This window comes from Gopherus flavomarginatus, chromosome 6, assembly GCF_025201925.1.
Source record: "Gopherus flavomarginatus isolate rGopFla2 chromosome 6, rGopFla2.mat.asm, whole genome shotgun sequence".
Taxonomy (NCBI): domain Eukaryota; kingdom Metazoa; phylum Chordata; order Testudines; family Testudinidae; genus Gopherus; species Gopherus flavomarginatus.
The window spans coordinates 29,312,394-29,336,292 of NC_066622.1; the positions used below are offsets into that span (position 1 = coordinate 29,312,394).

A 23,899-nucleotide genomic window follows, 5' to 3' on the forward strand; every position below is an offset into this window, starting at 1 on the left:
AGGTATAACTAGAGACGTCACCAGCTTTCTGCCTAGTAAGTGAAATTGCTGCCGGAGAGGCTATTTCCCGGCCTCACAAAATCTGGTTGAGAAGAGACAGGGTGATCCTGAAGCAATGTTAAAGGGACACAGTGCCTTTAGTGTCAGAGTGGATGATGCGAGTGTCAAGATCAGCTGCAGATGAGAGGATGCTGTGTAGAATATCAAGAGAGCAGTGAGTAATTTGATTACATTTGGTTACCATTTTATGGCCTGTTCACTAAGATCTCTGCCTTTATTCAATGGAAAAGATGAAATGATGAACTGGGGGGCCATAGAAAAAGGAACAAAGGGAAGTTGGCCCAGCAGAAGGAATTACCCTTTTTTCTCTTGTCCATTTTCATTATTCCTTGGTGAGAAAGGAAGTTGTATTGAGTGATGTACCTGAGCTGCAAATTTCTGATGCAAACTAGATTTGGTGGTGCCCAGTTATAGACCCATAGTTTAATTGTTTGCATGAGTGGTTTTGTTTCAGCCTTTTATAAAGATAGATGCCAGCTAGTGAAGTCAGATCCAGAACCTCTCCAAAGTTTGCAGGTGTTCAGAACCAGGGAGCTGGTTCAGGCCTCTCTTTGGCAGCATGTGGTATTTTAGAAACAGTTATATGTGTTTTTCCTTTTTGTAAACATTGATAATGCTCGTCAGTGATACAAAAATCAATCCTGATTGGGCTTTCAAAGTAGCATCTAACACTTGATCCTGCATTACCTAGAAAGGACAGCAGGACTGACCTTACCTGTCCAGAATGGTTTGTTTGTTGTGTGCTGGTTTTGTTCTGTTAGGTGGCATGCCTGCCTGCCTGATCATCAAGTGTGCTTTACAGTATTTGATAGACTGAGTTTGTTAAAATTCTGACAAGAGAGCCAGTAATACTCCCATTTTAAAACTCTTTATTTTATCCTGTTTAGGCTCTCCATTTTGGAGACTAAGACCCAGATTGTATATTTAGTAGAGCATGTACATTATTTCTTACCTTATCTCCTTTATAATGGAATGGAGTGATGAGAAATCAATCACAGGATTAAATGATATCCAGAGGCAAAAGGAGAAGACAGAGTCACTACAGAGGTAAGTAAATGAATGCTTCTAGGTTGATGAAGCATTTCTGCGCTGGCTAATTAAATCATACATTTACGTCTCGGAGATATTGTACCTTATGGTTTTAATATGTTGGTAAATGTACTAATAAAGTGCAGAAAAAACTTTGCATTTACTTTACCAGAGACCTCTTTAAATATCTTGTTTTTCATTTGATTTATTTTGTATCAATTAGTTCTTTATTAGAAAAAAACACTCAGTATAGCTCTCTTCATTAGATCTGAAAGTGAGATCTATGGACTTGAATAACTTGGCTTTAATGTAAACTGGGGGGAAAAATCAATCATGGAGTGCTGCACGGTGACAGAACAAATCCACTTTTAAAGAAGTAATATAGAAAACATGAGGAAGAATCAACTTGCACAGATTTTACATATTCCTCATATTCGAAGTAGGGGGGAATCACATATATAGTATTGTCGGTCAAACTCATCCGGCATTTTTTGTGATGTATAGTTTGGACTGCTTGTGGATTAATATACCCTTCAGGCTGTGCAAAAAAGGAGAACTGCAGCATATAGAATCTGTGACATTGCACTCCATATGCTTTATGAAAATATGCTTATGAATGTGAATATGATGTAAGTGGAATATGCTTTATGAAAAAGGTTTCTTGTGAGATATCATTACAAAGCTTATAATCTACTGAATGTGTTCATCCTATTTGTTTGCATGCATTACTTCTATGTCTGGAGTTAGAAGAAGAAGATATAAACTTGTATTACTGATGTAAACATATTAACTGGAAGCCATTAAGGGTGCTTCAGAATCAATGAACTGTAAATGGCTCTGTTTACTTACAAGCCTTCCCATGCACGTGTGGACCAGCCCAGGAAGAATGGAGGCTGGGTTCTCACAGGAATCCATACTGGAATCCATCTTAAATCTGGTACTTTTCCATTTAGAAGGAGGGGTGGGGACCCAGAGAGACCAAAGATTCCTGCCTTGTGCCAAAGCTATAGAAAGGGGTGGAACAGAATAAAGGGGCTGGCAGTCATGAGAAAACTCCTAATCACCACCTAAAATGGCTGCTGGAACTAACAAGGACTGTACCAGGGCAAAGGATTGGGTCCAGATTAGGAAGGAGTCTAGTCTGTGAAATAAGCTTATTGGAACATCTCTGAGGGGGAGATATTACCTGTAATCAGTTTCTTAATGTATTAGGCTTCGGCTTGCGTGTTTTTGCTTTATTTTGCTTGGTAACTTATTTTGTTCTGTCTCTTATTACTTGGAACCACTTGATCCTACTTTTTATACTTAATAAAATAACTTTTGTTTATTACTGAACCCAGAGTAAGTGATTAGTACCTGGGGGAGCAAACAGCTGTGCATATCTCTCTGTCAGTGTTATAGAGAGTGGACAATTTATGAGTTTACCCTGTATAAGCTTTATACAGAGTAAAATGGATTTATTTGGGGTTTGGATCCCATTGGGAGCTGGGTGTCTGGATGCTGGAGTCTGGCTAAACAAGGCAGGGTTCTGGGTGTCCCAAACTGACAGGGAGAAAGGGCTCAGAGGTAATTTCAGCCATCATCACAGAATCATAGAATCATATAAATGTAGAATGGGAAGGGACATTGAGAGGTCATCTAGTCCAGCTTCCTGTGTTGAGACAGGACCAAGTATACCTAGACCATTCATGACAGGTGTTTGTCTAGCCTGCTCTTAAAAACATCGATGATGAGGATTCCAAAACCTCCCTTGGAAGCCTATTCCAGAGCTTAATTATCCCTCTAGTTAAAAGTTTTTCTTAATATCTAACCTAAATCTCCCTTGTTGCAAATTAAGCCCCTTACAGTTTTTGTACTACCTTCAGTGGATGCAGAGAACAATTGATCACAGTCCTCTTTGTAACAGACATTAATACATTTGAAAACGCTTATCTGGTCCCCCTCAGTCTTCTTTTCTCAAGACTAAACATGCCAAGTTTTTTTAACCTTTCCTCACAGGTCTGATTTTCTAACCTTTTTATCAATTTGTTGCTCTCCACTGGACTCTCTCCAAGTTATCCACATCTTTTCTAAAGTGTGGCACCCAGAACCAGACACACACCTCCAACTGAGGCATCATCAATGCCAAGTAAAAAGGGACACTTACCTCTTGGGTCTTACATATGACATTCCTGTTAATACACCTTAGAATATTAGCTTTTTCACAACTGCACCACATTATTAACTCATAGTTTGTGATTCACTATAACCCCAGATCTTTTTCAGCGGTACTACCATGTAGCCAGTTATTCCCCATTTTGTAGCTGTGCATTTGATTTTTTTTTTCCGGAGTGCAGTATTTTGTACTTTTCTTGAATTTCATCTTGTTGATTTCAGGCCAATTCTCCAATTTGTCAAGGTTATTTTGAATTCTAATCCTGTCCTCCAAAGTGCTTGCAACCCCTCCCCACTTGGTGTCATCCATAAATATTATAAGCATGTTCAGTTATCCAAGTCATTTAAAATATTCAATAGAACTGGACAAAGGACAGATCCCATTAGATACATACCCCAGTTTGACAGCAAACCATTGATAACTACTCTTTCAATATGGTTTCTCAGCCAGTTTTGCCACCCACCTTATAGTAATTTTCTCTAGACCTATGTTTCCTGATTTGTTTCTGAGAATGTCATGTGAGATGGTATCAAAAGCCTTACTAAAATCAAGCTATATCAGGACTACAGCTTCCCACCTATTCACTGTGCCAGTTAACCTTGTCAGTAAGGCATTTGACACGGTTCCACATGGGGAATTATTAGTTAAATTGGAAAAGATGGGGATCAATATGAAAATTGAAAGATGGATAAGGAACTGGTTAAAGGGGATACTACAACGGGTAGTACTGAAAGGTGAATTGTCAGGCTGGAAGGAGGTTACTAGTGTAGTTCCTCAGGGATCAGTTTTGGGACCAATCTTATTTAACCTTTTTATTACTGACCTTGGCACAAAAAGCGGGAATGTGCTAATAAAGTTTGTGGATGACACAAAGCTGAGAGGTATTGCTAACACAGAGAAGGACCGGAATATCATACAGGAAGATCTGGATGACCTTGTAAACTGGAGTAATAGTAATAGGATGAAATTTAATAGTGAAAAGTGCAAGATCATGCATTTAGGGATTAATAATAAGAATTTTAGTTATAAATTGGGGACGCATCAGTTGGAAGTAACAGAGGAGGAGAAGGACCTCGGAGTATTGGTTGATCACAGGATGACTATGAGCCGCCAATGTGATATGGCTGCTAAAAAAGCTAATGCAGTTTTAGAATGCATCAGGCGAGGTATTTCCAGCAAAGATAAGGAGGTGTTAGTACCATTATGTAAGGCACTGGTGAGACCTCGTCTGGAATACTGTGTGCAGTTCTGGTCTTCCATGTTTAAGAAGGATGAATTCAAAGTGGAACAGATTCAAAGACGGGCTACTAGGATGATCCGAGGAATGGAAAACCTGTCTTGTGAAAGGAGACTCAAAGAGCTTGGCTTGTTTAGCCTAACCAAAAGAAGGATGAGGGGGGATATGGTTGCTCTTTATACATATATCAGAGGGATTAATATTAGGGAGGGAGAGGAATTATTTAAGCTTAGTACCAATGTGGACACAAGAACAAATGGATATAAACTGTACACTAGGAAGTTTAAACTTGAAATTAGATGAAGGTTTCTAACCATTAGAGGAGTGAAGTTCTGGAACAGCCTTCCAAGGGGAGTAGTGGGGGCAAAAGACATATCTGGCTTTAAGACTAAGCTTGATAAGTTTATGGAGGGGATGGTATGATGGGATAGCCTCATTTTGGCAATTAATTTGGCAATTGATCTTTGATTATCAGCAGGTAAGTATGCCCAGTGGTCTGTGATGGGATGTTAGATGGGTTGGGATCTGAGTTACTACAGAGAATTCTTTCCTGGGTGCTGGCTGGTGAGTCTTGCCCACATGCTCGGGGTTTAACTGATCGCCATATTTGGAGTTGAGAAGGAATTTTCCTCCAGGGCAGATTGGCAGAGGCCCTGGAGGTTTTTCACCTTCCTCTGCCGCGTGGGGCACTGGTCACTTGCTAGAGGATTCTCTGCAGCTTGAGGTCTTCAAACCACAATATGAGGACTTCAATAACTCAGACATAGGTTAGGGGTTTGTTACAGGAGTGGGTGGGTGAGATTCTGTGGCCTGCATTGTGCAGGAGGTCAGACTAGATGATCATAATGGTCCATTCTGACCTTAAAGTCTATGAGTCTAAGAATGAACTGAGATTTGTTTGGCATGATTTGTTTTTGACAAATCCATGCTCGTTATTCCTTATAATTTTATTATCCTCTAGGTGTTTACAAATTGATTGGTAGATAATTTGTTCCAGTATCTTTCCAGGAATCAAAATTAGGCTGACTGGTCTATAGTTCCCCAGGGCCTCTTTGTTCCCCCTTTTAAAGATAGGTACTATGTTTGCATTTCTCCAGTCTTCTGGGATCTCACCCATCCTCCATAAGTTCTCAAAGTTCATCACTAATGGTTCCAAGATTGCTTCATCTAATTCCTTAAGTACCTTAGGGTAAATTTAATCAGGTCTTACCAACTTATTCATCTAAATATTCTTTAACCTGTCCTTTCCCTATTTTGGCTTGTGTTCCTCCCCTCCCCTCCCCCAACCTTGTTGTTAGTATTGTGTTAAGATTCTGGTCAAACTTTACCTTTTAATGAAGACTGAAGCAAAAACAGCCCCTAAACACCTCAACCTTCTTGAAGTCGTCTGCTATTAGCTCTCCTTCCCCACTAAGTAGAGGACTTACACTTTCCTTCATCTTTCTCCTGCTCCTAATTTATTTAAAGAACCCCTTCTTATTGCCTTTGTGTTTCTTGCGAGGTGTAACTCATTTTGTGCCTCAGCCTTTCTGATTTTGTCCTTGTATGCTTGTGATATTCTTTTGTACGCCTCCCTAGTGAATTATCCACTTTTTGTAGGATTCCTTTTCAGATTTTCAGGTCATTAAAGAGCTACTGATGGAGTCATTCTAGCCAGTTACTGTTCTTCCTATCTTTCCTTCTCATTCGGATGGTTTGCTGTTGCACCTTTAGTGTTGTCTCTGAAAAATGTCCTTAGTGTTTAGTCCTAATTTTTACTAGGAATCACTGGGCTGGACAATTCAAAAACTATTTGGATGAGGGTTATTGGAATCTAGGGTTTTCGTTTGGCCTATTATAGAGATATGGCTCAGATGTAACAGAAGTTCCTTGGCCCTGCTATGGCCCTTTATGCTGCTCTAGCAGCACAAAAAGGCCTTTGAAGTCAGCTTACCTCACTAGCTAAAGACTCCTTCCTAGCATGGGGGAGTCCCCAGGTATCGGAATCAGTATAGCTGTCTCCACTACTAGACCCTTGCAGCTATTGGTGTATGGAGTGTGGCTATATAAAATGGGTTCTAGGCAGCCGAGTGCAGTGAAGGCACCTCCAAGGCTGCTGTAAGTTGCACAGGGGACAGAATCAGTTCCTGGTCAGGCACAGGATCATGTTACTGGAAAGGTGGTGTAACAGCACCTTTGCCACCCCACCCTACACGGGTCTTGCATCAAGTGGAGCTCAGTCAAACACAAGGATTAGACACATGAAGTTCAGCTCCTAACTTTCCCTGGCTCAGAAGTCTTTGAGTCTGTGGTTTTGGTTTGGCTCACTGAGCTAAGGGCCAGCTGTCAAGTATAATTCCCAAATCTGGACCTTAGCGTCCAGGATATGGGTACTAGCATAAAGTCCTCTAAGCTTAATTACCAGCTTAGATTCTGTAGCGCTGCCAGCAATCAGGAATTTTTAGGGCCTGATACCCTCTGGTTCCCCCAAAACCTTCCCAGGGGACCCCAAGACCCAGATTCCTTGAGTCTCACAACAAAGGGAAATAAATCATTCCCTTCCCCCTCCCTTCTTCCTCCCAGCTCCTTCCCACCCTGGGAACACTAGGAGATCACCTGATTCAACTTCTTGAATCACCACACCAAGAGGAGTGTTACCTTCCCCCTCACCCAGAGGCAATACAAGCTGCATGAATATAACACAAAGAGAAAATTTATTCTTCCCTTCTCCCCACCAATTTCCTGATGAGTACAGACACAATTCCCTTGAAGCTTAACTAGGAGAAAAAAAAATCAAACAGGTCTTAAAAAGCAAAACATTTCATAAAAAAAGAAAGAAAAAAGTAAAAGGTTTATCTCTGCACTTTAGATGGTAAACAGTTACAGGGTCTTTCAACTTATAAACAATAGAAAGAAACTTTCTCCAGCAGAAACACAATTTAAGCTACTTCCAGCAAGTACACATATGCAAATAAGAAAACAAATTAAAAGACTATAACCGCCTTTTTTCTTACTCACAATTCTGAATAGATAAGAGACTGTAGCAGGGAGATTGGCAGAAACCTGGTTGCACCTCTAGTCCCATCCAGGACCCAGAGAGAACAAAGTCAAACCCCAAAACCACAAACAAAGGCTTCCCTCCACGAGATTTGAAAGTATCTTGTCTCCTGATTGGTCCTCTGGTCAGGTGTTTGCAGGTCACTGTTTGTTAACCCTTTATAGGTGAAAGAGACATTAACGCTTAGCTATCTGTTTATGACACCAGCTCAACAAGGTAATATCTGGATCCAGATCCAGTCTTTCTTATGATTGGGTGGTGCATGGGTGTGGGGCTTTGGTTGAAGCCTATCTCTACTTGCAAGCACTTTAGCCTCCACTTAAATTTGGTGGGACTCTCAATTTGCTAAAGTCCAGGTAACCTTTTATATAGCTGTAAAACTTATTCAAAATGGGGAGTGTTGCCAGCTGAAGCACAGTATGAAAGTATGTATTTCAACATAAATGCAGCATTCTAAAACCAAATATTCCTGTTATGTTAATTGCTCAGATTGTATCCAAACGTAGATGTGGAGTGACTTAAATATCTTTTCTAAGGATAAGGTGATTTGTCAAGATTTAAAAAAGCCTTGTTTTTAATGCAGACAATGGATGCAATTGTTTGTACACAACCTCCCATTTTGACCGTGTGCTTTATTTGCTTTCCCGAGGTGCATTTATGAGCAGAATTTCTCTCCTGTTAATATGCAGCCTTCACTGCTCTTTTCTCTCAAGGTTTCTTTGCAGCTTGCTTTTGTCTGATTGTGACTTCTGCACATGCTTGATCCTGGCTGAATTCAAACCAGAGAAACATCTGACACAAAAGGGCATGAAGCAGCTGAGCAGTGTAGAGATGTGTCTGTTTTATTGGGTGTAGCTAGTTTAAAACAACCTCTGGAAACCCCAGAACTATTGTACATATCTACAGATAACAGGAAGCATCATTTCTTGAAGACTGGCAGATGCTTCCCACTTGTGTTGAAAGCACCTCCATGGACACTTGGGTGTCTGTCACAGAGGAGTATTGCAGAAGCACTGTATTATTGCTAATTATTTGGCAAGCAATTTATTGATACAAAATTAATGCATTTTTACCTACAAATCAGACTGTAGAAAAGTGCTAAAGACCTTCAAGACAGATTAACTCTAAACTTTCCTGTGTGGTCCCAAAGCTCAAAGCCCAGTCCTGCTATGCTATAGATTGGAGCTGGAAGAACATTCAGAGGATTGATATACCAATGAAGCGAGTAATCTTTTTTTAATTTTATTTTTAAAGGCACTTTCCTCAAATGCCTTTTCTTTTTACATTTAAAAACTATTTTCAGTGATAGGACACATTTTAAAGGTGGGATTTTCAAGAGTGCTCAAAGTTGGCCTAACAATTAGAGCTTGTTGGAAAATGGACTTTTTTTTCCTGCAAACAATTGCAGCTTTTTGCAGAGAAAAATTGAAAACTAAAATATTTAGTCCAGAAACTGAAATATTTTGGTTTGGAAATGTTGCCATGGTGCCTAGTGGGAGTTGTAGTTCAGGTGCGTCATGCTCCTATTCTCCTCTATAGGCTGGGCTCCCTGGTTTGACATTTGGCCATGGTGCACCATGGGAGATGTAGTCTGACTGGGGAGCCTGGCCTATAGCATCTGCAGCTTACATGCTGGAGAATCAGGGCTAATATAGACAAGACAAAGGGTGGTAGAAATGGGAGTCACTGAGAGATGAAGTGACTTGCCTAAGGTCACAGAGCTGGTCAATGTGAAGGCCAGGCATGGAACCCAGGTGTCCTGACTGTCCTTTCAGTGCCCCATTCCCTGGACTGCTCTGCTTCTTTGTCATGTAAACCTGTGCACATTCCAGCATTTTCTTAAAATCAGAATGTGTTAGTGTCATTGAATGTAGAGCTCAAACTGACTTATAAGCTAAGGAAACAATTTCACAAATACTTGTGTAGTATTGTTGGCTCTGAGCCATTATCAACCCTTGCCCACTCTATTGAATGCACCACAACTTTTTTATTTTATTGCTTTTCAGGTACTTAGTTTTAAACATGACACGTACAAAACCGTATAATAGACAAGAAATGCCAGGCCATTCAGCTGTTGAGATTGCTAACGTGTTTTTATTAGAAACTGTTGGAGCAAGTCATTATTATATAATTAAGCGATAACAAGACTTGACAGGCAACATGCTTCTAGATGGCTATAGCACAGCTCAGAAGCTCTTAAAATGCTCTCCGCTGGTGCAAGTCCTGAATGGCTGAACTTGTCTGTTAATTTGATAGCTTTGTAGGTGTCATGTTTAACACTGATTTCCTGAAAGGCTGTATAAGTACCTGAATTAGAACAAGCTCTTGAGAGCAGGGACTGAGTTTCCATGTATGGATGCAGTGCCCAATGCAGTTTGGACCCTAACCCTCATGGGGGATCTTTGGCTGATATCATGATGTAAAGTGAAAATATTGTCATGAGTGCTGCCTACATGTGGGATATCACAGCTCTCTTCTTATGTGAAGTCTTCATGGAGGGTCAGTAGGTGTTTGTGATATAAATTTTCAGAACGCATTTTAGTGGAACGTTTGCCTGCAGGAATAGGGTCAGCCTATTTACTGGCATAATGGTTTAGCAAGTCAGGAGTTCTAGTTCTTACTGGCATCTGGCTATTGCGCTATGTTTTAGTTTCATGAAAAGCCAAGCAATAAGAAATGGCACAGCTAGGTTTACATGAGTAATGGGGATAATGAGAGAAAGCCAAGGATCTTCCTACTTCTGAATCACTGGCGAGCAGTAATCAACTTGCGCCTTTCCAACAGCTTTTTGTCTGCTGTTTCTTCCTTTTTTCTGTATAATACAAGAAGAAGGTGCCCTTGAAATGTTTTCTAGGCAAATGTTCTCAGAGCGCCATTTTATGTTTGTTCTCTTATCAGCAAAATATAAATCCAAAGTGTGCTTGGTAACTGTTTCTGACAAATTGATACTGCTATGCAGATAATCTTACCAGGCCATGGGAGGAAATGTTTGTATGATTTTATCTTAGATTTTTTCCTTTTAACCATTTCATATTATTTATTTTTTCAGTGTCTGGAAATTATATGCTTGTCGACTTCTGAAAACCCCCTGGTTTGAGTAAATTAAAGTTTATAGATTACGCCACATTTAAATAGCTTTCATTCTGGGATGTTGATCTGCTGATCATGTGAAGTTATCTGTTTGTTTATTGTGGATAATGCCATTCTTTTGTACTATTGAACAAGTTTAATGGCCCCATACCTAAACCAAAATGCAAGATCTGAACACCCTGAGATTGCTCTAAACGTCAATTCAAACTGAGAAATTAATGTTTATAAGCGACCGCTCGCTCTGCAAAGAGCTGACAACAAAATTCCAAATGTTGTGAACGTTAGGGATTCAAAATTCAAACCTGGATCTAAATTTTGTGGCTTGAGACTGCTTCTAAAATTGAGTGATTATTGCTACTATTTTTGAAAGATGAGAGCTGATACCATATGCTAGAACCATACACAGTGTAGGCAGGTGTTATGCAAGATTAGTCAAGCAGTTTGGTTAATCCCCCTTACTAAATCAAACAAAAAAAATTGTATTTGAATTTTTAAAAAGAACTTGTGTCCACTCTGCTTGCTTCACCACAAATATTTGTAGTAAACAGTGAATTTTGAACTCATATTTGTAACGGTAACCAGATTCTAAAAGTTGCACTCACCAGCTAAGGGAGTAGCAATAATATCTTGTAACCAGTCAAAGCTAACCAAGACATCATGAATTCTGAGTACTCACAAAGACCTGCTTACAAATGATACAGACCTCAAATTAATCTCAAATTCCTCACAGGATTGAGCCCTAGTTGACAAGGAGCTGCATGTCTGGAAGATGCAAAGACATGAAAGGAGCATGAACAACATTTGTTTTGTTTTAGCTCTTATTTTCTAGATATAAACACATGCCAAAAGCCTAGGTCTGGACACTCACCTATCCAGAAATTTTAGGTCCAGATGCAACTTTGCTATCACAAATATTTATCCAGCAATTATGTTTTACTTCAGGAGGCACTTTAGCAGCAAATATTCTACAGGTAAAACTAACTTCCTAATTATAATGGATCTAGTCAGATGAACGTGCCTGAGGAGTATGCAAAGGATAAAGCCATAGAACATCTGCTTATCTAAATAGAAGGGCAGGAAACTTACAGCAATGATCATCTTTCTAGAAACAGAAGAGTAAGGTTAAAATGGCAGGAAAGTCACTGCAAGAAATGGCTGTAAAAAATTACATGTTATTAGTATCAGCAGGTATTAGATCCACATAAGAGAGAAAAAAACATATTGGAGAGGAGGAGAAAATAAGGATGAGTGGAATAGTTCAGATAAAATTGGAGATGAGTCAGAGTCACAAAGCTCTGCTTTGGACCTGGGCTTCTCTCACTGTTCAAGGATGTTCTGATCCAGGGTTTTGCTTTTGGTCCATCTCTCAATAAAAGAACAACTGACCTGATGTTATCCCCAAATTCAAATTGAAACAAACCCAGACCCATCTGTGCATTTGGATAATGCTCTGGAAAAAAAAACCCAAAAGAAACAACAAAACAAAAACCTAGCCCTGGTCTGCTTTTCCTGAATTCAGCGTTCTGAAATCCCATGAGGGGGGTGTCTGGGCAAAATAAAGATGTGTTTTTGCCAAGAGCTGATCTGACAAGATTTCTAGCCCAGTTTTCAGACCACAGAGATTTGAATAATTGAAATTTCAGATTAGCTCTGAACTTTAGGATGATTGTTTAAACTCAACCACTGAACCTTTTAAGCTTTGCCCTTTACTAGCTGCTGTCCAGAGAAGCCATTTTCACAAGTACACTCTGTCCAGGAATACTCCCTAAGGAGATGGCACAATGCTACTACGACCCAGGGGCACACCAAGGAAATACACATGGCTTAGTGGCACATCAGATGATGAGAAAGACTTAGACACTCTTAAAGGCTCAAGTGAAGGGAATGTTTCAAAATACACAGCTCAAGAAGGAATGCCAGCAAGGTAATTGGAGCTCAGAAGTTTTCATTACTCTACATCAGTGGTTCCCAAACTTGTTCCACTGCTTGTGCAGCGAAAGCCCCTGGTGGGCCGGGCCGCTTTGTGTACCTGCCACGTCCGCAGGTTTGGCCAATCACGGCTCCGAGTGGCCAAGGTTCACTGCTCCAGGCCAATAGGAGCTGCTGGAAGTGGCGGCCAGTATGTCCCTTGGCCTGTGAAGATGCTAGAGTTTTCAGGCCAATAGACAAGTGTACTAAGGGATTCTAATGAAGGCTAGCTTATGCTGCTTGAGAGAGATACACCTCTACCTCGATATAACGCTGTTCTTGGGAGCCAAAAAATCTTACCGTGTTATAGGTAAAACCGTGTTATATTGAACTTGCTTTGATCCACCGAAGTGCGCAGCCACCCCCCCCCCCACCCCCCGAACTCTGCTTTACTGTGTTATAACAGGAATTTGGATATATCGGGTGGCATTATATCGAGGTAGCGATGTACTATGTGCCAAATTTTGCTCAAAGTTACACTGTGCACTTTCCACTGTTATCAGTGTCAACTCTGATCACTTTATTGGCTAGTACATATTCTATGTTCTGGCATTTTAAAAAATGAAAGCATGAAACTCAAAACTATCTGAAGCAGATATTTATATTTTTGCAGGTGTGACAACTGCTTTTCAGGAGAAGACTCTGAACCCATTTTCAAAAAATCACAGTAGTCCCTTTAAATAAAAAGAGAGGGTGCACAGTTCACACATCAGGCATGCACTAATGATCAGGTATTTGGGGCAGGGGAGGGTAGGATCAAGGGGAAATCTCGCTAGGAAACATTTTCTCTTATTGATACTAATTGTTGCAACAAGGTACAAGTTTGAAAGAGCTAACACAGCAAACAGAAAGAACCATGCACAGGTTTCAAGTGTCTTGTTTTTAAAATCAAGTCCTTAATACATATTTGCATAATAGATTGGAAAAGTAATTGTCACTGTGGCTTTTGTTAGTTTTGTTTTTTAAGGGCATAAATTGAGGGCAGGTAGTTATACCTAACTTTGAACAACCTTTTGTTTTTATATCAGAAGCTCAACTTTAATTAAACACAGGGCCAAGTTCTTCATAGGATGCATGTGAATGCCATTCCCATAGAATTCAAACTTTGGCACCTGCTATTTAATTACATCGTAGTCTGTTGCTGACCTTAAGAAAAGCCTTCAAAGTAAGCCAAAAAAGAATCAGGTCCCAAGAAAGGCCCTGTCCTTGTTCCCTTGTAATCAATGGCGAAACTCTCACTGAGTTTAATAAGGCCAGGATTTTGCTCTAGCTTTGTGTGTGTGTGTGTGTGTCTATATTTAAAAAATAAAAATAAAACAGATGTGATATGAACATGTAAACCTGTTAAAAGTTCCTAAATAGTTATAAAAAGAAGAAAGTTCTTGGTAATTGTAAACCTCTGCTCTCTTATAAACAGTTCAAGAGCAACTCCCCACTTCCTTTATTATTTTTATTATAATAGTTAAAACCCCAGTGTTGCAACCGATGGTGCAGCTGCTGCTGAGTGTGTATGGATGCCCACTCAAGTCTCTGGGAGAATCAATGGAAGGATCAGAGTCTCAGATGTTAAAATGTTGAAAAAGAGAAACACTGGTGTTTATTAAACATGAATGAAAGGATGCATACAATGATATCAGGGTTATGTTAGTCCAAAACACATGAGACTAGAAAAATCACTCCATTTTGTTGTCTTTTAGCTGTATCAGAATGCTGTATATTTTCCTAATTACTGAGCGATTAAATTGTATTAAAAAACGAGTAGGACAGTAAATGCTAAATGAAGCATTTCATGGCAGTAACAATCAGTATATAGAGATAACTGCCAAAACAGGTCACACAGCACCTACCACTCAGCTATTCTAGAGAGAACAATATGAACTAAAGATTTTAGTACAAGGAGAAAAGTGAGGGGGAAGGGAGAGGTTACTACGGAGAACAGAGTTAAAGAGAAATGTTTTTAAAAAGCAGAGATAATCAACTCTAGCATTAAACTCTGAGGTACTAAGATCTTTCGTGACATACAAATAAAACAAAATTGACACTAGTAAGGCCTCAAAAGAAAATCTGAATGCAAGCAATTTGATAGCATGGCATAATATAGTACAGAATAGATTTTTGAATGTAGCATCCTTAATAGAGAGGCTCACAAAAGATGTAGAATGAAATTCACCCTTGTGTGGGGAGGCAACACAATTTGTGCACCACCTATATCCATCCCACTTCAGCTATCAGTGCATTGTAAGGTTAAAGTGAGACTCAGCCCACTGGTTGGTGCTCGGCTGAGAGGTGAATTTCACTGCATTTGTTTGCTTATTGACCATTTTCTCATACTGGGTGAAAACATGATCCTCTTAAAGTAAAAATTAAAACTCCCCTTCAGTGGACCTGGGATTTGGCCCTAACATTTCATTGTTTTGTTCTGTTCTTTTAAATCTGCAGGGCAGTGTAGCCAAATCTTTCCCCCTCAGCTTGGCACGCTACAGATAATTCATGGCGATGGCACCGCTGTCGGAACGGTGATAACATTCCAGTGCTCTGCTCAGCACATGCTTGTGGGACAGGGACTCGTAACCTGCATATGGAAGGGAGACAGTACACAGTGGACTGCTGGAGTTCCCTCATGCAAACGTAAGGATTCTTCTTCCAGAATTACTCAAAACCTCTTCTGCGTTACCCTCTCATCGTTTGCCCTGGGTAACCTATGAAGCTTTGGCATGACATGGGGATTAATTCCAGAGTTCTGTGGAAAGAAGAGGGCATGTTGAATTTCATTCATCGCTGTTGCCACTGGCTATAATGGCACTCCGGGCACATTCAGACATCATGCATTACTACACTGGAAAGACTCTTAGCCAGATTTGTGCCTGGTCTAATATCAGTGACCTCAATAGAGTTAGACCAGGGATAAATTTGTCTCTATAGCTGCAAAATGTGCAGCTGTTTGTCAGGAAAATGTATAGGTAGGATCAATGAGAATGTACCTGTATATTGCATTATTTAATTCCATTGTTTTCAGGAGGAATCATGTGGCAAAGAACATAGAGATATTTGTAAAGTACAATTACCCTGTTGCCTGTGGGTAGTAGAATGGAGCAGCTATCATATTGAAAAATAGGGCTTGAATGGCAACAATATTAGCTGCCTTTCACTCTGCACTGTTCCTTATTTATTACACGCACAACAGTAATTTAACTAGAAATGGGCCCAAAGCAGAACTCTGGATCGCAATACCTGTGAACTTCCATGTGTTTGAAATTCAGAATAGACCTCAAGTTTGAAGCTTGGGATCTTGTCTCACATTAACATTATAGGTAGATGAATAACTTTGCCATGCACCTGGAATTCCTGCTTCAACTGAGCCATACTTACATGTGATTTAGGAGGCTTCCATTATAGTACGTACATTAGAACATTCAGTTTTAAAGACTGTAAAAGCATAATGCTATCTATGGAATTCAACAGAAACAATTCTAAACCGTGCAGTCAGGGTAGTGTAAGAAGTAGGAGTAGCTTTAACAAGACAATATCAGTGCTCAGACTGGACTGGCATAGGTTGTTATACCCTACCTCTGCTTCTTCACTCCTTTGGATAATTTCTCTCTCACCCCAACAACATCCCCAACATCCAGCCCTGCATGTTTACTGCCGCTTCCATGATCTGTCCCATTCTCAGTCCTAAGATATCATTGTACAGAGCTATTGTTCCCCTAAGCAGGGCTAATTTAAATCTTTCCTTTCCTTTCCAGTGTTTGTTTTTGCAGCTCTAGTCCTTGTTAAAATTTGATTTCAGAAAACCTCCGGTACATCATTTGCATTTGAGATACTGACAAAGTTGTGCTTTTTTTTATTATTGCAATGCTGGCAGCATCGTGTTTGATTAATTGCACTGGCAAAGTTACTTGTGAACAATTAATTAGTAACTTATAAATAAAAGACTTTTTAATAGTCCACCTTTGAGACATCCTTAGCTTGAAATGAAGCCAAATGTCTTTAGGTGTCTTAGGGCATACTAATGTGAAAGTTTTCATTGCATTATTATTAGCAAGAGTGTGAAGCAGGTAGACTTCAGCACAGTTTAATGGAAATGAGAGAGCTAAATTTAATAAGGTGTTCATTTTGGAAACCTGTTTCTATATTTGCTTTGCTGCAGCCTTATCGAAATACGAAGCTTTTGGATTTAAAGTAGCAGTGATTGCCTCCATTGTGAGCTGTGCCATCATCCTGCTGATGTCTATGGCTTTTTTGACCTGTTGTCTCATCAAGTGTGTTAAGAAGAATGAAAGGAGGAGAACTGAAAGGTACGTCTCATTCCACAACGAAAGCCTTGTGAAACTGACAAAGATACCCATCAGAAAAGGAAAAGCCACATATCTTACTCACACGGCCCCCATACTCATAATATTTGAGAACTGCTTCCTCTTTTTAAACATATTCATCCTACACCACCCCTGGAAAGTAGTAGTAGTAGTAGTATCCTTATTTTATAGATGGGGATCTGAGCCACAGAGAGTTGCCCAGGGTCATGCAGGAGGTTGTGATGGAGGAACAAGTGGAACCCAAGTCCTAGCCACTGGGCCATACTCCCTCTCCTTGGATTCTGATGGGATGGATTGTATTATTCCCTCTCCTTTTCTCTGTCTATCGGTGTCCCTTTGCTCTAACTTTACTTCTTCGTACAGTCTGCTGGGAGAATTAACCTCACAGTGGGTCAGCCACCAAAATGTCCGTCATCTGTAAAGTTGACCTAAAACGGGGACCCAGGTGTGATGCACAGGAGTGCTGGTGAGAGAGAGGACTCTGCTTTCTGACTCAAGCTGGGCAAACAATTGACTTTTCCAGCTTGGCCAAGAAACCGAAAAAATACTTGGCTTGGTTCTGAAACCCTTTGGAATTTGTGCACAAATCAGAAAAGTCTGTTTCAGGCTGGCAAACTGTGTCTGTATCTGTGTCTTTATAGCCTTCAGCCAAGTTGTTGGGGGTCTCGCCTTGGAGGGGAGACCCAGTTTTGGATCCTCACTCTGGAGCAAGGATTTGAACTCTTTTTTCCCTAGCTGAACATCTTAACCCCTAGGCTATAGGCTATTCTAGTCTCAGTCTTCCCTACTAAAGCTATTCCACTTTGGTCTGAAAAATATTTAAGTATTTACACAAACAGAGTGACTGACTCTATAGGCTGATGATTAAAGCACTCACCTGGGCTTAAGGGACTCACTCAAATCCCTCCTCTGAATCAGGCAAAGATTTGAATCCACTTCTCCTATCTCCCAAAGTGTGAAAAGTGCTTGAATGATCAAGTAGAGCCTTATGCGCTATCTGATTTCCTGTTGTTCTTGGGAGGATACAACTCTAGCTCATTACATATCTCACCTTCTGCCAAAAGCAAAGATTTACATGCACTAACGCTCCCCAGGATAGTGAGCATGTTGGCATCTGTACCGCTGCTGACATGATGCTGTCCCATTTTCCTCTCTCTCGTACATTCCACTCTCACACCTGCATTCATCTTCAGTGGGACTCAGGCCTGATGCCTCCCGACTCCTTCACACCTGCCCAGAGCCCAGCTTCCTATCCACCAAGTCCCATTGTGATACCTGCTCTGCACTGTCTCCGCCACTGTTCCTGCTGCTCACATTGCTGGATTCAAACCCAGAAGGAGCAATATGGGGCAGATGAGGCCAGCGAAGGGCAAGGTGTTGGGGCCAGCTCTGGCTCCAGGCTCCTCCATGTACAGTTGCATCTAGAGCTGTGCTGGAAGCGGAATTTCCATTCCGCGAGAAGTTCGACAGTGTTGCAATTTGGTTTTGTTTGAAATCAGAACAAAAGCAAAGAATTCTTTGAAATTTCCCACTAAACAAAATTTTTTGGGGAAAATAATTGGGGTCAGTCAAGTTATTTTGTTTTGATTTTGATTTTTTTTTTACATTTTTTCATTATATCATCATTTTATACTGTAATGTTGAAATAAAATAAAGTTCTAAGCCAAAAGTCCTTTAAATGAAACATCAAAACTTTTTGTTGTGAGAAATTTGATGTTATCAAAACATTTGTTTTCAATTTTTTTCCAAACACATTTTCATAATCGACATGTTCCCATGGAATGTTTCATTTTCAACAAATAGGCATTTTCTGATGGAAAAACATTTCACTGGAAAATTTTCGACCAACTCTAGCTACATCATCACAATATAAGATGATTCCCTTTTCTTGGATCCTCTGTTTGTTGCCACAACCTCTCCATCCATTGCGTACCTACTCCCTCTGTAGCCACCCCTTTCCCCCAGCCATACGTCTAGCTCCTCTCCTGCATTTGACTGTTTTTAACCTATATAACCAAAAATGTGTGTAAACTGAATTCAGGCTGGTCCAATGACTTTCTGTTGTGCTGCCACAAGGGGGCTCTTGGTTCAGGTCCTGAGCTCATCCTCTGCTCCAGTGGCTGGAGGGAGCTGGGAACACTGGGTAAATTGTGTGGCTTAGCCCCATAGTGGGGAGAGCAGCTGGTGGCACATGATAGAAACCTCCCTCTCTCTGAGCTTGGAGTGGCAATGACACATCCTGGAGAGAGTGGCCACTAGGATGCTCAGAGGGAATACAAGTTAGCACAGTGAGGTTGGGGGTTGTTGGGGGAGAGGAAGTAAAGGCCAAAGATCCCAGAAAATCCTAGCATCGTTGGTGATAACTTAGCTCCCTTACATTCTTGTTCCCACTGAAGTCAACGGGCAGCACTCCCATTTTCTTCAGTCGGTTCCAGCAGGATTACATCCTGAAAAAAACAAGGGCCAAGCAAAACAAAATCAGAATTGCCAACTCTCAAAATTCTATCACAAGTCTTGTGATATGTAGTGTTTTCCTTAAAGCCCCAGCGTCTGTAGTCACGTGATGTTGTAAGAATCTCATGTTTCCTGTAAAACCAAGACAAGTCCATTTCTAACCCTCATGGTTGTGGAGAAAAGCTTGAAAATGTAACGTGAGTGGTATTCTAAGGGGTCAGACACAGAGGTAAATAAAACAAGCCCCAAATGTGTTTGTTTTAATCTCATGAAATCAGTTTAAAAATCATGATTTTTGAGGTTTAATTTATTGTTTGAATGCATGAAATTGACAGTACTGCAGATTTTTTTCAGAGTAAAGCAGTTTTCATTTTTCCATAAGTTGCCAGCAATTTTTTAACAGTGACACTTTTAAAAGGCAAGATCCTGCTGTTCATAGACAGGATGAATTCCCTTTGATGTCAATCAGTGTTTGTCTGTGAAGGGACACAGGGTAGAATCCTATGTGGCTTTTACTAGAAGTTAAACTTTAGGGAAATATCTAATGGACCCAGGAGGGAAAGCATGGTTTGCTGTCACACCCAAACTGAACAGGCCTAGGAAGCACTACATTCCTCATGGGAACATCCTCTGGAATTTAATAAGGATTAAATCAATAGGACTCTGAAAATTATTCTAAAAATCTATAGATTTGAATAAAAATAACCCTTCTGCAGGTTTATTTGAACCATTCTAAGTGCCCCATAAGGGATTGTCCAGAACTTTGTTTTTTTACAGTAAGTACAAAACTTTGGGTTAAATTTTCAAGCATAAGATTTATCCTATTTTGAGCCACAGTTGAAGAAAGCATCCCTCTTCAGGAAGGCATATACTTGCATCTGGTTATAGGTGCATGCTTAAAGTTAAGCATGTGCTTTAGCGCTTTCCTCAGGAGAGATGATTTTAAGCTCATGTGTTCCTAAATCATAGGCACTAAACTACTGTACAAATGTCTGCCCTGATTAGATTTTAACCGAGCTGTGTTTACAGGGATATGCAACTGTGGTACCAGCTCAGAAGTGAAGAACTGGAAAACATGCAAGCGGCTTATTTTGGTTTTAAAGGCAGAAATAACAACAATAATAAACACTTCAGGAATAAACCAGTATTTGACGATGGGACTAACCTGGCATATGACAATGAAGGCTTCTGCAGGTGAGATGATTAAAATGCAATACGCTGTGTTTCTGAATGTGTTTACCTGAGTAGATCTGAGAAGAAAGAGGATTAGTGAAAAGTTGTCTCCGAAAAAAAAAAAAGTTGTAAGTGTATTGTCTGGTTACAGGTGACACCAATCTCCAGCCAAACACGACAAGCTGGTCTGAGTTCATGGTGTTTGCATTTTGTGCTACATCCTGCAAGACGCTGGGCACGCCTCGGAGGTGCTGTGCATGCTGGGAGGGTGCTGCATGCCCTCCGCTTGAATTATAATCAGTGGGAGCTGAGGGTGCTTGACACCTTGCAGGGTCAAGACCTAAAGGTTTCATGTTATTGGTTGTTTTCTGTGGGAATTAATAATGTCACAAGGACAAGATTTTGAGACAGTATGAAAACCAGCATGACCTTGAGCCCTTATAGCCGTTCTCTGTCCCATCCTCAATGCCTTTGAGTTAGGCCCGGTCTACACACAACGTTGCACCGGGTTAATTAAAAGTGTGTATTTAAGCCCATTTAGTGAAACTGGTGCTGAGGCCTGTGTGGATGCACTTATTGGTTTAAACCTGGCTTGAGCCTGCATCAGTACCTTTCCAGGCACGAGCTCAGTCGATATGACCAGTTGGAAACTGGTATAAGCCTGTCCATACAGGGCATGGCACTAGTTCAACGACATTGGTTTAAAAACATATCTTTAGTTAAACCAGGGCAAACTGTGTACCTTATGGCTTCCTGGGCTTTGGGCCAGAGGAGACGCAGTCAACCACTGCACGTGGCATGCTCCCCTCCCAGATTCAGTATTCCCGGCTGATGTGTGCGGAAGATAGTGCGTCTCTGGGCAACATTAAATGGTTTCTGGCAGGGCAGCGGAGGAGTCAAAGCTACTTGTATAGTGGGTGTCAGTCTGAGGGCCAGACTGCATTAGTACCACAAGTCAATAGAGTCAATAGAATCTATAGTCAATAGAGTCTATAGTCAATAGAATACCACTCAGTGTGCATCAGCAACGTCACAACCTCTCCCTAAATAATGGTGTAAACTCTTTGGGGCGAGGAATATCTTTTTGTTGTACATGTGCTTAGCACAGTTGGGCCCTGATCCTCTGGGTGGTACTGCAGTACAAACACCATCAATAATTGTGAGTGAAATCCTGGCTACATTGAAGTCAAAGGAAGTTTTGCCATTAACTTCAGTGAGGCAAGGATTTCACCCAATGTATACAGACTGTCTCAAGGTGGACCACACAGGCTGAGGGGGCTGAGAGGAGGTGCAAATTAAACCCCCTTAAACTCCCCTCTGAATTTGTCCAGATGTGTTACACCGATTTTACTGGTATAAACTAAAGAGCAGAGCCACGTGAAGGAAAATGATACCATATGTCAGATTCTAATCTCAGTTTCGCTAGTGCCACCCACATCATTCTCTGTCTCATTTCACTGAACTATCCTTTTACTATCGCTTAGCACTAATATGCAATATACAGTATATTACAGTTCCTGTTTACTGTTAATTCACTGCTCACTTTACAGACTTTGCTTACAACAGTATCTATGATTTGTAATGGTTACCTGTTGAAAGCAATTTTATACAGCTTATAAAACACCTTCCATTCCACAGCTAGATGTTATTTTTAAGTGGTGCATTTAAACAAAAGTCTGAGGCTGTTTAATCAATTTTTAGATTTGGTGGGGTTTAGAAAGACTCCTAAAGCTAATTATAATGGTGACTGTACTCTTAAACCAGCTCTTCAAAAGGATTAAGAACTAGTTTGTAATTTTGAACAGCTACGTGTGATGGAGTGTAAACACAGGGTAAAAACACAATCTGCTTTTAGAATGTTTTAAAATAAAATGTATAATCCAGCAATTCCTAAATATAAAGGTTATTGCTCCATTAGCACTACCAGCACCTTAGAAATTCTTATCTAAGCCATTCTATGGAGAAAAATCTTTCATTCTAATTACAAAATCCTGCACCTCCTTCCTTAACTGAATGTAACAGGGAATATACAAGTCAACTAGACATGCAAAGGTTCAAATAAACAGCTTTTATAGGGTCTGAAAATGAGCATGTTAGTTCATTAAGAAAGTGGAGAGTTTATTAACTTTGCAGAAGAAAACAAAGGGCTGGGTGGGCTTATGAACTCTGCAACCTTTCCACATAGTAAACTTAATATGCTGAAAGCAAATACTGGCAGATGTATCCTACCTTTGGATGACAGAGTGCTGGTTAATCAGGATTCAGATAAATTTCCACTGTATTTCACTGATGCAGAGACAATGTGCATCCAGCATGTGAGGACTAGTTATTCAGATATAACAAAAAATCAACTAGATTTCAATTGTTTCCAGATCTCCAGGTTTGAACTAAAAGCCTGGCTGTTGCAAATGACCACTCATGTTCAGAAAGGCTGTTTCTTCTAAATGGAACTGGAAAGCTTTTGACTGAGTTTGGGCAGTTATGAACATTGCCTAAGACTCTGTCCTGGGGCTACTGCAGGGATGAACAGGACCTTTTAACAATGCAAATCAAACAAACTTTTCCATAAGTACTTACAGTGGTACATTTATATTCTCCATTCCATGAAATGTTATTAAAGCTATAGATTTTTACAGTTTAATGCTTGTAAATGGATCTGTGTGCATTGGATGAGATGTGGGAATTGTCTAATGCATTATGTAGCAAATGAACCTTGAATATGACAAATGATATGCCAGCTTTATGTGTCACTTTGAAGGTTTATTTGTTGTATAATGGATTAGACAGAGTCACATCTTATTCATCATCCTAACCACAACTTACTGTTAACAGCCAGGCAGTATCAAAGGATGGCTAGATAAGTGCAAACGGAAGCTGGCTGATGTATTATAGGATGGGTGAACTTTAAAGACCCCAAATGAGGTACTGGCTTTCCTCATTGTTTCCTTTCTGTATATAATGCAAATACACACGTGGGCAACTTTCATTTTGAGGTATTTCCTACCAGTGCATTGGTCGCCGTGGGTATTCAACCCTAAGTGCAGGAAATTGCTAAGCTCGGAGATAAAGTGAAAGCAAATCCAACCAAAGTCACTATTACCTTTTTGGGATCATTGGAGTAATTGACTTTATTCCCTGAGAAAACATCCTCTTCTTGGCAAGATCTGATCTTTGATTGTAAATCAGAATTTCCCATTGTTTCTAGTGAGGAATTATGCTTTGAAAACATGGCTCATTGTTTGGGTTTTCCCTGCTCTTGTTAATGCCCAAGCCACACAACACATAGACCCTCAATGGATCACAAGTTGCATGAATTTTTCCCCCTCCTGCAGAATGTTTGTGTGTGGTTTCTTATGTGAGATAACAAAGGGATGTGGTTC

The 23,899-nt window shown here is 40.3% G+C and overlaps 1 protein-coding gene across 4 annotated transcripts in view; it reads left to right on the plus strand.

The window, feature by feature from the left end:
• Positions 1-23,899, plus strand: part of SUSD3 (sushi domain containing 3) — a 53,032-nt gene that overhangs the window by 12,472 nt on the left and 16,661 nt on the right. For 2 of the 4 annotated variants that reach the window (XM_050959212.1, XM_050959211.1), the window contains exons 2-5: positions 14,039-14,169; positions 15,016-15,204; positions 16,727-16,874; positions 20,376-20,540. In XM_050959212.1, the coding sequence (XP_050815169.1) occupies positions 14,091-14,169; positions 15,016-15,204; positions 16,727-16,874; positions 20,376-20,540 (581 nt within the window). In that variant the 5' untranslated portion in view covers positions 14,039-14,090. The remainder of the gene's footprint in view (positions 1-14,038; positions 14,170-15,015; positions 15,205-16,726; positions 16,875-20,375; positions 20,541-23,899) is intronic. The other 2 variants (XM_050959210.1, XM_050959213.1) reach the window with 2 other exon arrangements.